At 34.9% G+C, this 14,637-nt stretch overlaps 1 protein-coding gene across 22 annotated transcripts in view; it reads right to left on the bottom strand.

Annotated features, from left to right (window-relative positions):
* Nucleotides 1–14,637, bottom strand: part of DOP1A (DOP1 leucine zipper like protein A) — a 101,277-nt gene that overhangs the window by 55,043 nt on the left and 31,597 nt on the right. For 16 of the 22 annotated variants that reach the window (XR_004672042.3, XM_008969448.4, XM_008969450.4 and 13 more), the window contains 4 exons: nucleotides 12,618–12,799; nucleotides 4,425–4,595; nucleotides 3,191–3,380; nucleotides 77–175 (listed from right to left, as the gene is read on the bottom strand). Coding sequence is in view for 21 of the 22 variants with exons in the window: in XM_008969448.4 (XP_008967696.2) it covers nucleotides 77–175; nucleotides 3,191–3,380; nucleotides 4,425–4,595; nucleotides 12,618–12,799 (642 nt within the window). In the remaining variant the exon portion in view is untranslated. Of the gene's footprint in view, nucleotides 1–76; nucleotides 176–651; nucleotides 3,092–3,190; nucleotides 3,381–4,424; nucleotides 4,596–12,617; nucleotides 12,800–14,637 lie in introns of those variants that run through there. The other 6 variants (XM_034962444.3, XM_055113922.2, XM_055113923.2 and 3 more) reach the window with 2 other exon arrangements.

Below are 14,637 nucleotides of genomic sequence, written 5' to 3'. Positions count from 1 at the left end.
TTAAAAAATAACTACACATTATCAATCTATAGTTTTCCAAGAATGCCTTATAATAACATCAGCGTTAATATTTTACCTGACTCATGTGGAATGGAAAACAGAAGAGTATGAGGTCCAGTGTGCTTCTCTGTACAAGTACACTTGAGTCCTGCACTGAAGTACTTACTGCTTCTACCTGAAATAACAGCATCTTTAACATCTATTGTCTATTATGCTGAGACATTTTTGCCATGAAAATGTGACAACTCTTTATTTTCTCAAAAGTATGCTTCTGAGGATCTAATCAATAATTAAAGATATTTACATTATTTTGAATAGTATATATATCATGATGGTTTAAAAATTAAGAAGTACGTAAGACTATACAGCAAAACTTCCAACTATCCAACTTCTGTTTTGTAGGCACCAGTTTTACTAGTGAATATTTCCTGTAAATACAAGAAAAACACCATATATATATATTCCAAACCTGCCTTTTTCATTTAACATGTTTTAGAGATCTTTCCTTATCATTAAAGAGCTTCATTTCTTAATGGCCAAAGTATTTTATTTCATAAATGAACTCTAATTTATTTAACCAAGCTTCTAATCATGTGCACTTATACATTTCTGAACACTATTGTAAATAATGTTGCAATATATAATACTTACATTACATCTGTAAGATAAATTCCTCAAAATAGAATTGCCAGGTCTTGGGGTATGTGCAGTTACAATTTAAATAGCATAATGCTGTTAGGCATGGTGGCTCACGCCTGCAATCCCAGCACTTTGGGAGGCTGAGGTGGGTAGATCACTTGGTCAGGAGTCGGAGATCAGCCTGGCCAACATGGTGAAACCCTGTCTCTACTAAAAACACAAAAATTAGCTGGGTGTGGTGGTGCATGCCTGTAATCCCAGCCACTCAGGTGGCTGAGGCAAGGGAGTTTACTTGAACCCTGGAGGTGGAGGTTGCAGTGAGCCAAGATTGTGCCACTGAACTCCAGCCTGGGCAACAAAGTGAGACTGTGTCAATAAATACATAGCATAATGTTTTATGTTAGGTTTCTATCACTTTATATTCCCACCAGTTTTACATGACAGTTTGTTTCTCCACATGCTTGCTTAGCTATATATATATATATATAATATATATATTCGTATTTTTGCCCATCTGACATGAAAACTGGCTTGGTGTAGTTTAAACTCTTATTTCTTTATTACAATGTTGATCATCTCTTTATGTTCGAATTATTCTTATTTCCTTTAAGTTAATTATCTGTTCAAATCCATTTTCTACTTGTTTTTATTTATCTATAGTAGCTCTTTGAATATTAGAAAGAATACTCCTTTGACTGTGGTATTTTGGAAATATTTTTCCATGTGTGTCATTTGTTTAAATAAGTAAAAAATGATTTGTTTAAAATTTCCATTAAGTTATTCAAAAGAAATGTAACAGTATATTTTAAAACCTGAATTTAAAAAGCATAGCCATTTTGGAAAATAGTTTGGCAGTTTCTAATAAACTTACGCATTGAAGATAAAAGAGTAAATTTCTGGTACCTGGGATTAGACAATGGTTTCCTAATATAACACCAAAAGCACAAGCAGCAAGAGAAAAAAAAATCAAGTCCGGATGAACTGGACTTGATCAAAATTAAAACTTTTTTGCTTCAGGGGACCCTATCAAGAATGTTAGAAGACAATCTACAGAATGGGGGAAAATATTTTCAAATCATATATATGACAAGGGTTTAATATCCAGAATATATAAGGAACTCCTACAATTCAACAACAAAAAGGCAAATAATCTAATTTTTAAGATGGACAAAGGATTTGAATAGAAATTTATCCAAAGAAGATACACAAATAGCCAATAACCAACCACAAGATGTTCATCGTTAGTCATTAGGGAAATGCAAATCAAAATCACAATGAGAATACTTTATACCCACTGGGAGGACTATAATAAAGAAAGACAATAACAAGTGTTGTGTTGGCAATGATGTGGAGAAACTGAAACCTGCATATACTGCAAGTGGAAATAAAAATTGGTGCAGTCACTTTGGAAAAAAGTTTGCCAGTTCTTCAAAAAGTTCAACAGAGTTACCAAAAAACTTGGAAATGGCACTACTAGATGTATACCCGAAATAAATGAAAACGCATGTCCATACTAAAACTCATACATGAGTGTTCAATAGAGCATTATTTTTAACACCCAAAAAATACAGAAACAACCCAAATGTCCATCAGCTGATTAATGGTATGTGAACACAGGCCAGGCGCAGTGGCTCATGCCTGTAATCCCAGCACCTTGGGATGCTGAGGTGGGTGGATTACCTGAGGTCAGGAGTTCGAGGCCAGCCTGACCAACGTGGATTTAAAGAACACAAAAAATGAGTCCACTTATATACAGTATGATTTATCTAACATTCTAGAAAAAACAAAACTATAGAAACAGTAAACAGATCAGTGTTTCTAAGGGCCTGGGAGTGTAGAGGAAGGGGAGTGACTAAAAAAAAGGCATAGAGGACTTTTTAGGGTGATGTAAATATTCTGTGTCTTGATTGCAATAGTGGTTATATGACTCTACGTGCTTGCCAAAATTCAGGTAACTCTACAATGTAAGAAGGGCTAATTTCAGTGTACATAAATTAACTTCACTAAATCTAACCAGAAATATGCATTAAAATATCAGTAATGTCATAATCATATGCAGAAAAAGTAAAGTATGATCAATCAAATTGTTTAATTTTTCAAAATGATCCTTGAGGGTTTTTTATTCCTTGCTCATATTAAGAGTATAGCACTCTAGAGATATAAAGCTTGCCCTCTGTTGTTAATCTTGAAATTAAAAAGAAAAATACTGTATAAGTAAGCAATAAATGTGATTTTTCTTCCTATTATCTTTCACTATCTGTTTTAGTACATCTTCTCACATAAATTCCATACGGAATCTGGCTATATTACTTTATCTAAAATTCACTGCTTATAAAGAAGGCTATGAGGCCAAGGTGAGAGGATCACTTGAGGCCAGGAGTTAAGCTTTTAAAAATAATAATTATTATTTTGGCCTTTAATTTTCCTTGATAAATGTAAGCTCGATGAAAATAGGAACTTTGTTCATTATACAATCCTCAATATATGTCTGGAATAGTGCCTGACTCTAAAGAAATATTTGTGAAATGAGCAACCATATTTTTAGACCTACCATTAGCTCAATATCACTGCCAATTATATAAAGTTGATCTTCCATAGAAAGCTTCCTGTTTAAATGGGCAAGAACATACGTGATTCCAGGTAAACGCACAGCAGGACTGGTGAGAAGACTACCCCACAGGGCACTGTAGAATGCTGACTGGTCCACAGCAGCAGCAACCTTTTCCAACAACATATTTGTTCTGAGGTATAAATAAAGTGGTTTAAGAAGGGAAACATTTAGTTTCATATTTTAAAAAATAAATCATTCTTTTCCAAAAATGTATGCAAACATCCATGCTACAGTCATATGTTCCACCCTGGAAACAAGTGTGATAGACTGAAAGAAGAATATACTTTAGAGTCAGAGGACTGAATTTAAGTCCTGGCTCCACCATTTACTAGCTATATATGTTGAGGAAGTCACTTCATTGTTAAGTTCAGTCTTCTCATCTGTAAAATGAAGAGAACAACAACAACAAAACACTCCACCACAAGAACTATCTACCTCACTAGGTTGTTAAAGTACGCTAAGTAATAAAATACCATATACATTTTAGTTTTTTAATAAGAATATTAGTAATGAGATATTAGAGATACTTAATGCCATCATGCATTGCCTACAAATATTAACTCCCCGAAAATAATAATAGGGTCCAAACAGATCAAATAACTTTATTTGAATAGTTAGATATCAAGAGTACCATGTCAACAGCTAGTGAAACAGCACTGTACTGGTACTAAGCTATTTTCTCCCATTAGCAACTTAAAAATTGTTAGTGCATGGACTAATCTTCCATTCTTATCACTAATCTAAATGTCCTGTTATATTATTTTAAATTATGGGTCACAATTTTCTTGAGTGACTTATATGTGCTTGGCTAAGGACTAAGTGATTTGTTATTAGAATAACACAGATAAATAGGTATTATGTTTGTTTTAAAGATAAGGAAACTGAAAAAATTTCAGACACTAAGAAAACTTCCCTAAGCTCAGTGTCTGTATAGGCAAGATTTCAACTCAGTACATCCACCTCCGAAGTCTATGCTTTTATCACTAGCTATATTTTCAGTATGATACATAGACTAGATAAACTATAATAATGTTTCATTGCTATAGAAATATTCATGTGATATACTGAACTGTCTAGAATAATTCATTTGTGATGTTAAAACATATTTGACCTAAATATGCTTGCTGACAAATCCATGACTTCAATTACATAACTGCACCAAATATGATCTTACCTCTCATAGTACTCTGATCCTTCTTCTAAGCCAGGAAGAATACCAGTAAGCAATCCCTGTAGACCAGGTTTCAGTGTTTTACCCAAAGGCAGATAATATATCTCATACAAACTGAGCAATGTTGGTTTCACAGACATGGCAGCATTTGCAAGAAGAGGAAATAATCCAGAACTATTAAAAAAATAAAGACAAAGGAGAGGGAAGCAAAATAACTATACAATATTAATTCATATGCAATTATATGTATAAATATTTCTTTCTGATGAAAAAGTTATACTGATTGGCTTAAAAATGATACCTGTATATGAATGACTACATCCATTAAACCAGACCAGTTCTCTCACCTGGGTTTTATACTTATAAACCCAATAGCTACCTAGCTGTTTCACAAAGTCCTCATATTTCACAATTCCAAAAACAGAATTCTCCCCCGATGTACCCCAGCAAAACATGTGCCTTCCCTGTAATAATTGTCAATTTCAAAATATGGCATCACTATCTATCTGGCTGACCAAAAGCTATAAATCTAGGACTGATCCTTGACTCATGCAATCCTCCTGCCTCAGCCTCATGAGTAGCTTTAAAAATCTTCTACTCTAACATGGCTGGGTAAGTTGGCTCATGCCTGTAATCCAAGCACTTTGGAAGGCGGAGGTGGGAGGACTGCTTAGGCCCAGGAGTTTAAGACCAGCCCAGGAAACATAGTGAGACCCCATCTCTACAAAAAATAAAAATTAGCTGGGCACAGTGGCATGTGCCTGTGGTCCCAGCTACTTGGGAGGCTGAGAGTAGAGGACTGCTTGAACCTGGGAGGTAGAGGCTGCAATGAGCTGTGATCATGACACTGTACTCCAGCCAGGGTGACAGAGTGACAGCCTGGATCCAAAAATAAAATAATAATAATTTTCTACTCTAACCTGCAATCAGTTATCAAGGTCATCAAGTTCTCTCTCCAAGTCACTCTCCTAGATATTTTTTGAGTATAACAAATTGTATCTCCACCAGATAGCTACCTAGAAGCAGCTGCTATCATATCTTGCTCTTCATGTTTTAACATGTATTGGTTCATTATTGCCCTGAAGCAGCTCTCAGTAAAACCTTTCACTGATTTCCCATTGCCAATGTGGACTTTAACATCTTTTAAGAAATGGCTACTACATACCTCTGTACAATCCACTGATACTCACCAATTTTACTCCTGTACCCTCTGCTCCAGCTATACTGAAGAATTCCTTTCTAGTTCCTTTCGGAACTTTCTATGCTCTTTTTAGTGCCCATACCTTTCCATATGCTGCTCTGACAGATACAATTCCCACTCCCTTACTTATACCCTCCTTGTCTGGGGGATTCCCAAACTTTCAGGCCTCAGCCTAAGAAGCCATTTCCTTAGGGAGACTATCTCCTAATTAGACTAGGTTAGGCCCCATATTTGATGTTCTCATAGTACCCAATATTCACTTACTAAAACACTTATCATTCTTTATTTGAATTGCTTAATGTCTATCTCTTCCAACGGACTGTAAATATCAGAAAACAAAGGACCATGACTATATTTTTATTTCTGTATCCTAAGTTTCAAGCACCATGTCCTGTACTTAGCAAGTGATGAACAAATGAATTAGGAATCTCTCTTGCTCCTAGTTTATAAAAAACAGAAATCATCAAGAAAGAATGGCTTCAGTTTTCTACTTTTCTGTCTCCCATTTTAGGTACTGTTTGATCTAAAGATACAGTCACAGTCTCTCAGTCTCTTCCAGGCTACCTTTTTTCCCATGTGCCCCAGGGCCATGACCCGCCTGTCCAGGGACCTGCTTCATCCATTACCTTTTTTCTTTTCTGTAATTTTTCTTTCTGAACTGACATATTTGCTTTTTAATATAAATGTACTCACATATTTCCTCATAATTCTAAAATGAGAAAAAAATAACAGCAACAACCAAACCCCAAAATCTTTATTCTAACTAACCTACTGGCTTAAAGCTACCAAACTCTATCAACTGTTAAAATATATATATATATATATATATTTTTTTATGAATTTCTTCTGTTTATCTTCCATCATTAATCAATCACGATACTTCTACCTCCTCCACTGAAACTGTTCTCATTTTGGTCACCAATGTCTACCAATTGCCAGATCCAATGCTCTATCTTCAGACCTTATCCTATTTTATTTAACATGTGATACTATTAACCAGAGCATTCTCTTGAAGCACTCTTCCCTTTTGACTTCCAGGACTGCTTTGTCTCCTGGTACATTTTCCTTTCTTTTCTCTCTCTTTTTTTTTTTTAGATGGACTCTCACTCTGTTGCCCATGCTGAAGTGTAGTGGTGCAACCGGCTCACTGCAACCTCCACCTCCCACGTTCAAGTGATTCTCATACCTCAGCCTCCCCAGTAGCTAGTATTACAGGCACTCACCACCACACCCGGCTAATTGTTGTATTTTTAGTTAAGATGAGGTTTCACCATGTTGGGCAGTCTGGTCTTGAACTCCTGACCTCAGGTAATCCACCCACCTCGGCCTCCCAAAGTGCTGGGATTACAGGCGTGAGCCACTGAGCCCGGCCTCCTGGTACATTTTCTATTTCTGACTCTTTTTCATTGGCTACTTTCCCCCACCTGATATTAAATACTGAGACTCCTAAATACTCTTAAAATGATCTCATTCCTTTTTTCCTCCTTGTTATTTACAATGTACCTAGGTAATTTCAATTATTCTCTTGGCTTCAACTGCCACCTAAATGCTGACTGCTCTATAGTATCTGTCTAGTCTGCAATCTAGATTTGTATTACCAAAAGCTCACTTTACATACTCATCTAAATATTTTAAGGCACTCAAAACTCCACTTCTAGCCTTCTTAACATCTTTGTGCACTGCATCACATTAAAAAGAAATAAGCTTGAAGAGGCAATATGGTATTCTATCATGTAATAGGTTATAGAACTTTAAAAGTATTTGTATTTATGTTAAACCATAAACCTTGAGATGAAAAAATCATTAATTAAAAATAAACATATCTACATTTAATATAAACTTTAGTTTTTAAAATAGTTATACTTCAAAAAAGTATAGAACAATGATATCATTTACTCCATAACGTGTGTGTACGTGTACAAGAATATCTGCCATATTTAGAAATGGTATTCTAGATTTAATTTTACGTAACATACTAATGATAAAAATAGGTATACTACAACTGAAGAATAACTGCGTTGCTTAAACTTTCTGTTAAGAGTTAGAAAGTAGCAGGCATGAATTATGTAAATCTTGCCTTGAGAAAGGAAAATCTACCAATTATTAGATAATTACATGCAACACTGATTCAGCAATGCTCAGTTTTCTTAATATCATTCTTTGAATGTATTATTTATTACTATCAAAAATACCTTTACTGGCCTTACATACTATCTTTAAGACATCCATGCTCAACTGGACACAGTGGCTCACGCCTGTAACCTCAGCACTTTGGGAGGCCGAGGCAGGCGGATCACGAAGTCAGGAGTTTGAGACCAGCCTGGCCAACATAGTGAAACCCCGTCTCTACTAAAAATACAAAAATTAGCTGGGTATGGTGGCATGTGCCTGTAATCCCAGCTACTTGGGAGGCTGAGGAAGGAGAATTGCTTGAACCTGGGAGGTGGAGGTTGCAGTGGGCCAAGATTGTGCCACTGCATTCCACCTTGGGTGACAGAGCGAGACTGTCTCAAAAAAAAAAAAAAAAGACATCCATGTTCATTTCTCTTTAATAATATTTCCTTGCTCATTTCTCTTTAATAATATTTTAAAATATCAAAGAATTGAGTATAACAAATAGCGTTTCTTTATTCATTAAACAAATATTTATTAAGGGTATACTGTCTGTCAGTTCTTCAGGATACTGAGAATAGAACACTTAATCACAGTAAGAAATCCCTGCTCTTTAACCTCATAAAGCTTATTTTTTGGAGAGTATATATGTATATATTTTAATTGCTGGTTATTATATGTCTTAACACATACATACATACATATCAGATGGTGATAAATGTTACAGCAGAGGAGAAAAAGTTACAGGAGAATAACAAGGAGAGTGAAGCATAGATAGGTTCTAAATAGGGTGGTCAGAGAAAGCTTATCTGAGCAAAAATGAGAGAGTAAACACATACACAGTAGAAAGGATCAGTAAATAAAAGTTGGTTTTTAAAAAGACTAACAAAATTGATAAACTCCTGATAAGACTGATTAAAAAAAAAGGATGGCTTGAGTCACCAATATCAAGAGTGAAAGAGGAGACATCACTATAGATCCTACATGCTACAAAGATAACAGTATATTAAGAACTTTAGGCTGATGCATCTAAAAATTTAGTAAAAATAGGCAAATTTTGAGAGAAAAAACTTATTAAAACTGACATAAATAAATTTGAATAGTCCCATAACTACTAAAGAAATTAATCTGTAATTACAAATCTTCCCACAAAGATAAATTTCAGATAAAATCTTCTAAATAATTATACCAATGTTATGAAAACTGTTCCAGAGAACAGAATAAGAGAACAATTTGAAAGTTAGCATATACTAGAAAACAAAATTAGATAAAAATGTAAAATCATAGCCATTCTCTACTAAACAAAGATGGAAAAAAAGGATTCTAAATCATGAGCCAACTGGATATATTCCAGAAATGAAGGGTTGATTGAACCTTCAAAAATATTTAACATTTTCTACCTGGAGTGAGAAATAAGACAAAGATATACTTGCCCCTACTCTCTTTAACACTTTACTATAGACCCTAGTCAATACAATAAGGCAAAAAAAGATATGAAATTATTAAAATCGGAAAAGAAAACTCACCATTCACAGATAGTGTGACTATATCTCAAAATTCCAAAAGCTATTAGAAAGAACAAGTGAACTTGACAAAGTGTCTGAATACAATGTCAATACAGAAAAACACCTTCATCTTTCTACATTCTAGCAGCAATATACCAAGCAAAGATTTCTTAAATGAGAAGCAAAAAGGACTACTTAATAAAAGGTTGATAAATCAGACTTCATTAAACTAAAAAAAACTTCCTTCAAAAGACAGCATAAAGAACTTTTGGTTCTTCAAAGATACCATTTAGAAAGTTTTAAAAGTTAAGCTGCAGAATAAGGGTAATACATATAGTTGGATAGTAGGGGTTTTCACTAGAAGGGGGTAGGAGGGAACTTGCTGGGTTGACAAGAATGTTTTATATCTTATTTTGAACGGTGGCTACGAAATTGACTAAATTTGTCAAAACTCATCACATTGAACATTTACGATCTGTTCATTTTATTGAATGTAAATTATATCAACAGTTTAAAAGAAAAGTTAAGTCGTTAAGAAAAGGAGAGACAGACAGAATTAGTGACCTGGAAACTAGGTCAGAAGAAATTCCTGAGAATGAAGCACAGAAGGACAAAAAGTTAGAAAATATGAAAAATGATTAAGAGATGGAGAAGCCATAGTGGGAAGACCTAATAAGTGGGGAGAGAACAGATGTGGTGAAGGCAATCTCAAAAGATAGTGGTTGAAAATTTTCCAAAATTGGTGAAAGGCATCAATTCATAGATTTAAAAAAATTTTTTAATGGTTTTTTTGGGGAAAAGGTGGTGTTTGGTTACATGAATAAGTTCTTTAGTGGCAATTTCTGAGATTTTGGTGCACCCATCACCCAAGCAGTGTACACTGTACCCAAAGTGTAGTCTATTACCACTCACCCTGTTATACCCTTTCTCCAGGGTCCCCAAAGTCCACTGCATCATTCTATGCTTTTGCATCCTCATAGCTTAGCTCTCACTTACAAGTGAGAACATACAATGTTTGTTTTTCCATTCCAGAGTTACTTCATTTAGAATAATGGTCTCCAATTCCATCCAGGTTACTGTGAATGCCATTATTTCATTCCTTTTTATCCAATTCACAGATTTTTTAAAGTCCAACAAATACCAACAGGATAAATAATAATAATAAAAAAAACCTACCTAAAAACACATCACAATAGAATAGAATACTAGGGATAAAAATGTGGAAGAAGGGCCATTTCAGATGATAATTAAGCAAGTCTTCTGAGGAGCTGATATCTGATCAGAGACCTGGATTTGAGAGTTACAGGGCAAGAGAATAGCAAAGAAAATGAGTAATAATAAGCAAAGAGACCTGTGGACCTGAGTGGAATAAACTGGGGGGAAAAGAATAATAGTTTAGTTTTAGTTTATTAAGAGTTGAGGTCACTGACAGAGCCAGGGTCAGAGTACTTCAGGAAGTAAAGTATTCAAAGCCATGTTAAAGCCTTTTTCTTAATTTTTCTGAAGTGTGCTGAGAAGCAGTCAATAGACTTTTTAGCAAGACGGTAACATTATTTAATATATTAAAAAGATTACACTGGTACTATGTGGAGAACAGGGTAGAAGAGGATAAGAAGAGATGGTGGATGAATGTTAGGCCAGTGACGAAGCCTGAGCTAGAGATGATGCTTACTTAGACTGCATGCTGCCAGTGAAGGTTCAGGGAAGTAGATGTATTTGAGACATATATCAGAATAGTAGCTAACACATGTATTAAAAACGTACTATAAGTTGCCCATTGCATTTTACATGTATGAACTCTTTCAATTCTATTAACCACCCTATAAGGTTGATAATCTTATTTCTGTTGTGCAAGTGAGGACACAAACACAAACAGGTGAGGACAATGGCCCCAGATCACAGAGCTAGTTTGACTCTACCATCTCTTCTCTTAACCACCATGAGACATAACTCTGAACAACAGACTGTGTACACCGGAGGTGGGAAAATGTGGGTGGGGAAAACAAGGTAACAAGTGTAACTCTCAGATTTGAGGGTTATATAAATGGATAGATGGTGATACCATTTATTGAGCTTTAATACAGTACATTGCAGGAAGGTCAGGTCAATAGGAGAAGAGGAAAGTTTAGTTTTAAACAGGTTGAACTTTAGTTGCCTTTAAAGAGCTATATGGAGATGTCAAGCAAGCAGGAGTTTAAAGCTGCTGCCAGCACTGGAAATGTCCAGCTGGGAGTCAGCATATAGAAGATAAAATAGTTGTTACCAGGGGCAGGAGAAAATGGGAAATGTCAGATGAACAAATCTAGAGATCTAATGTACAACATGAAGACTATAATTAATAATATTTTATTTGGGATTTTTACTAAATAGATTTTAACTGCTCCTGCCACATACACAAAAAATAGATAACTATGTAAGATGATGGCTATGTTAATTTGTTTATCTATAGTAATTGTTTTATTATCTGTTGGTATCTCACATCATGTTGTGTATCTTAAATGTACACAATAAAATTTAAAATAAAAAATAAATCATGGGTATGGCTAAGTTTGCCTAAGGAGAGATTACAAAGTGAAAATATAAGAAGGTGCTGCACTAAATGAGCCCTAAGAAACTCTGTGTGGAGTTTGGGTAGAGGAGGAAAGACTGGTAAAGGAGACTGAGAAAGAGTAACTGAACAGGAAAATGTTGTACAATGAAAGCCAAAGGAAAAGACTGTTTTAAGTGGAGAAGAGTCAACCATGTTGAAAGTTGCTGAGAGATCAAGGTATCCTATTTTTTTCTCAGGCCAGTTTTCAAGCTTAAAAAGGTAGAATGTACTATAGTCTCAACAACTTTGAATGAAAACTTTTAATAAATGATATCTAAGAATAAAAAACAAAAAGACATTAAAGACTGTTCTACATTTTTCTGAATCACTTAACTCAAATATTTAAGATTGATATCTGAGGCCGGGCGCGGTGGCTTATGCCTGTAATCCCAGCACTTTGGGAGGCAGAGGCAGGCGGATCATGAGGTCAGGAGATCGAGACCATCCTGGCTAACACGGTGAAATCCCGTCTCTACTAAAAATACAAAAAAATTAGTCGGGCGTGGTGGCGGGCGCCTGTAGTCCCAGCTGCTGGAGAGGCTGAGGCAGGAGAATGGCGTGAACCCGGGAGGCAGAGCTTGCAGTGAGCCAAGATTGGGCCACTGCACTCCAGCCTGGGTGACAGAGCAAGACTCCGTCTCAAACAAAACAAAACAAAGATTGATATCTGAAAACTTCTAATCACTAAGGAGTTTTCAATTTTTAGTTTTTAGTGCAGACAGTATAAAATAGTTTAGCAATACATTTTCTTTATATTATTTGTATATATATAGTAAAATTATTCTTACCTATATAAAAAAAGATCTTTGGCAAGTCGCTTAGGTCCAATTATTTTGAAGATAATTTCATATGTTTCAAGCGCCTTCCGATGAACTCCACCTGGTAATGCTGGATGTAGACATTGAGCTAGGCGTTTGCCTATGGTCAGCTTTTTGGGTACTACTTGGTACTTTGCATTATTTTGTAAAACCTTGAAGAAAGCATTTTAATGTAGTTTAGAAAAACAAAATATTGCATTCATTTTACTTCCATTTTCTAGCATAGTATTATAAAAAATGATCATTGTAGGTCTTTGTGTTTTGTTAGCTACATTTGCCTATATATACCATATTTAAAATTAAAACTGAGGAAATGTTACAAACTTTATTAATTTGTTTAAAAAATAAACTCGTTGCCTGTTAACAGAATAACATTTTTAATGAAAAATGATATTTTCCAAAACAAATTTATGGAGAAGAGAGGCATTTTAGATTTTTTTTGGTAAATTTTTAATATTTGATGTGAGAAGACAGCTGGAATGTTACATGAACATGTAACATGGAATGTTACAGCCTTCAATCTATTTTTGCTACTTTGAAATAAAGTCTGGCCTCACAATAGATATTTACAGTACTTGGAAGAGGTACAACCATTGTCCTAGTATATCAAATTACAGCAAGTAATTCTAATGCTTATAAGAAAATCTACATGAGATTATCATTGCCCATTTGTTTTTATAAACTGATTTTTCTAACTGGACAAAACAACTTTTTGTTTTATTTATTCAACCATAACATTTCCTTAGAAATAATGGTCAGGGCAGAATTTCTGTACAGAGACCCTATCTTACCAACCACTCAAAGGAGATTAGTTAAGTAAAGAAGATCTTATAATAAATGTAATCCTTTAGTTTGAACCTAGAAGTCAGTATTATAATCACGTATTGATAGAATGTCACAAAGTGAAGACTCAGAATGAATACAGACTATGTTAGAACTGGAATTTAGAAGAAATATGCAAAGTCTTATTTTACAGAATAAACTGAGGTTGAAATAATAGGTTAGTGCAAAAGTAATTGTGTTTTTTTGCCATAATATATGAAATGACCATCAAAGGCAATATAAGAGTATATATATGTAAAAGAGCATATATATATATGTGTATGTGTATATATATGTATACGTGTATATATATATATATATGTATATATACACACACACACACACACACATGCAATCCTTGCCTTGTTCCATCACAATTTTGGCTAAGTTTCATAAACAACTTGGGTATTCTTCTTTGAGTTATCTAGATACCATGAAATCTATTTTTGTGAATATTGGTTAATCTAAAAAACTAATTATGTACCTAATTAGGCAAATTAATTTCCATCATTTAATGACTTGCCTTTAAAAAGAGTTCCCAGTATATCTTCAGAAACAGACTCTTCAAAACTCTTTAGAAAAAAAAAGAACCTAACTACCTTTAAGCAAACTTGTACTTTTAGATGGAATTTCTTGTGGATGTTGTAAAGGAATAAAGAATTATTCAAACTTCAAAAGATAAATGTTAGAAGTTCTAACGTCAAAGAGAAGCTTCTGAATCAAATTTTAAGACAAATCCTTGACATACTGAAAATGGTAACTTTTCTTTTTATGATATCAAAGTGATTATCTGTCGTATCAGGTTGAAAACTAGTGTCCTGGTGTGGTATTGTGAGTGAGAGTGTGTCTGTAGGTTTTCATCTATGGTTCCTGGCTCATAACTCCCACAGCCCTTATTATAATATGGGGAACTTTGGGCCTCAGAAGCAGGCCTCAGAAAACAATTTCTCTCTGACTTTTCCTGCCCTCTTCTCATCTCCTTTTTCTCCCTACGGCAGGAATCTTCCCCTGTCTCGGAGCTGGCCGTAACAAAATTCTCTGGACTACTTGGTCTCATTGTAGGTCAAAGATCCCCATTTCAGAAGGGGTCCTGCCCCATACCCAGAAGGAAGGAATGCTGTAGAGAGGCCAAGAAAAATCTGACAGATGGGCCTTGCTGGGTTCCCCC

This window comes from Pan paniscus, chromosome 5 (genome assembly GCF_029289425.2).
Source record: "Pan paniscus chromosome 5, NHGRI_mPanPan1-v2.0_pri, whole genome shotgun sequence".
Classification (NCBI taxonomy): domain Eukaryota; kingdom Metazoa; phylum Chordata; class Mammalia; order Primates; family Hominidae; genus Pan; species Pan paniscus.
The sequence above is the reverse complement of the archived record's forward strand: the minus strand, read 5'-3'. Positions and strand labels throughout refer to the sequence as shown.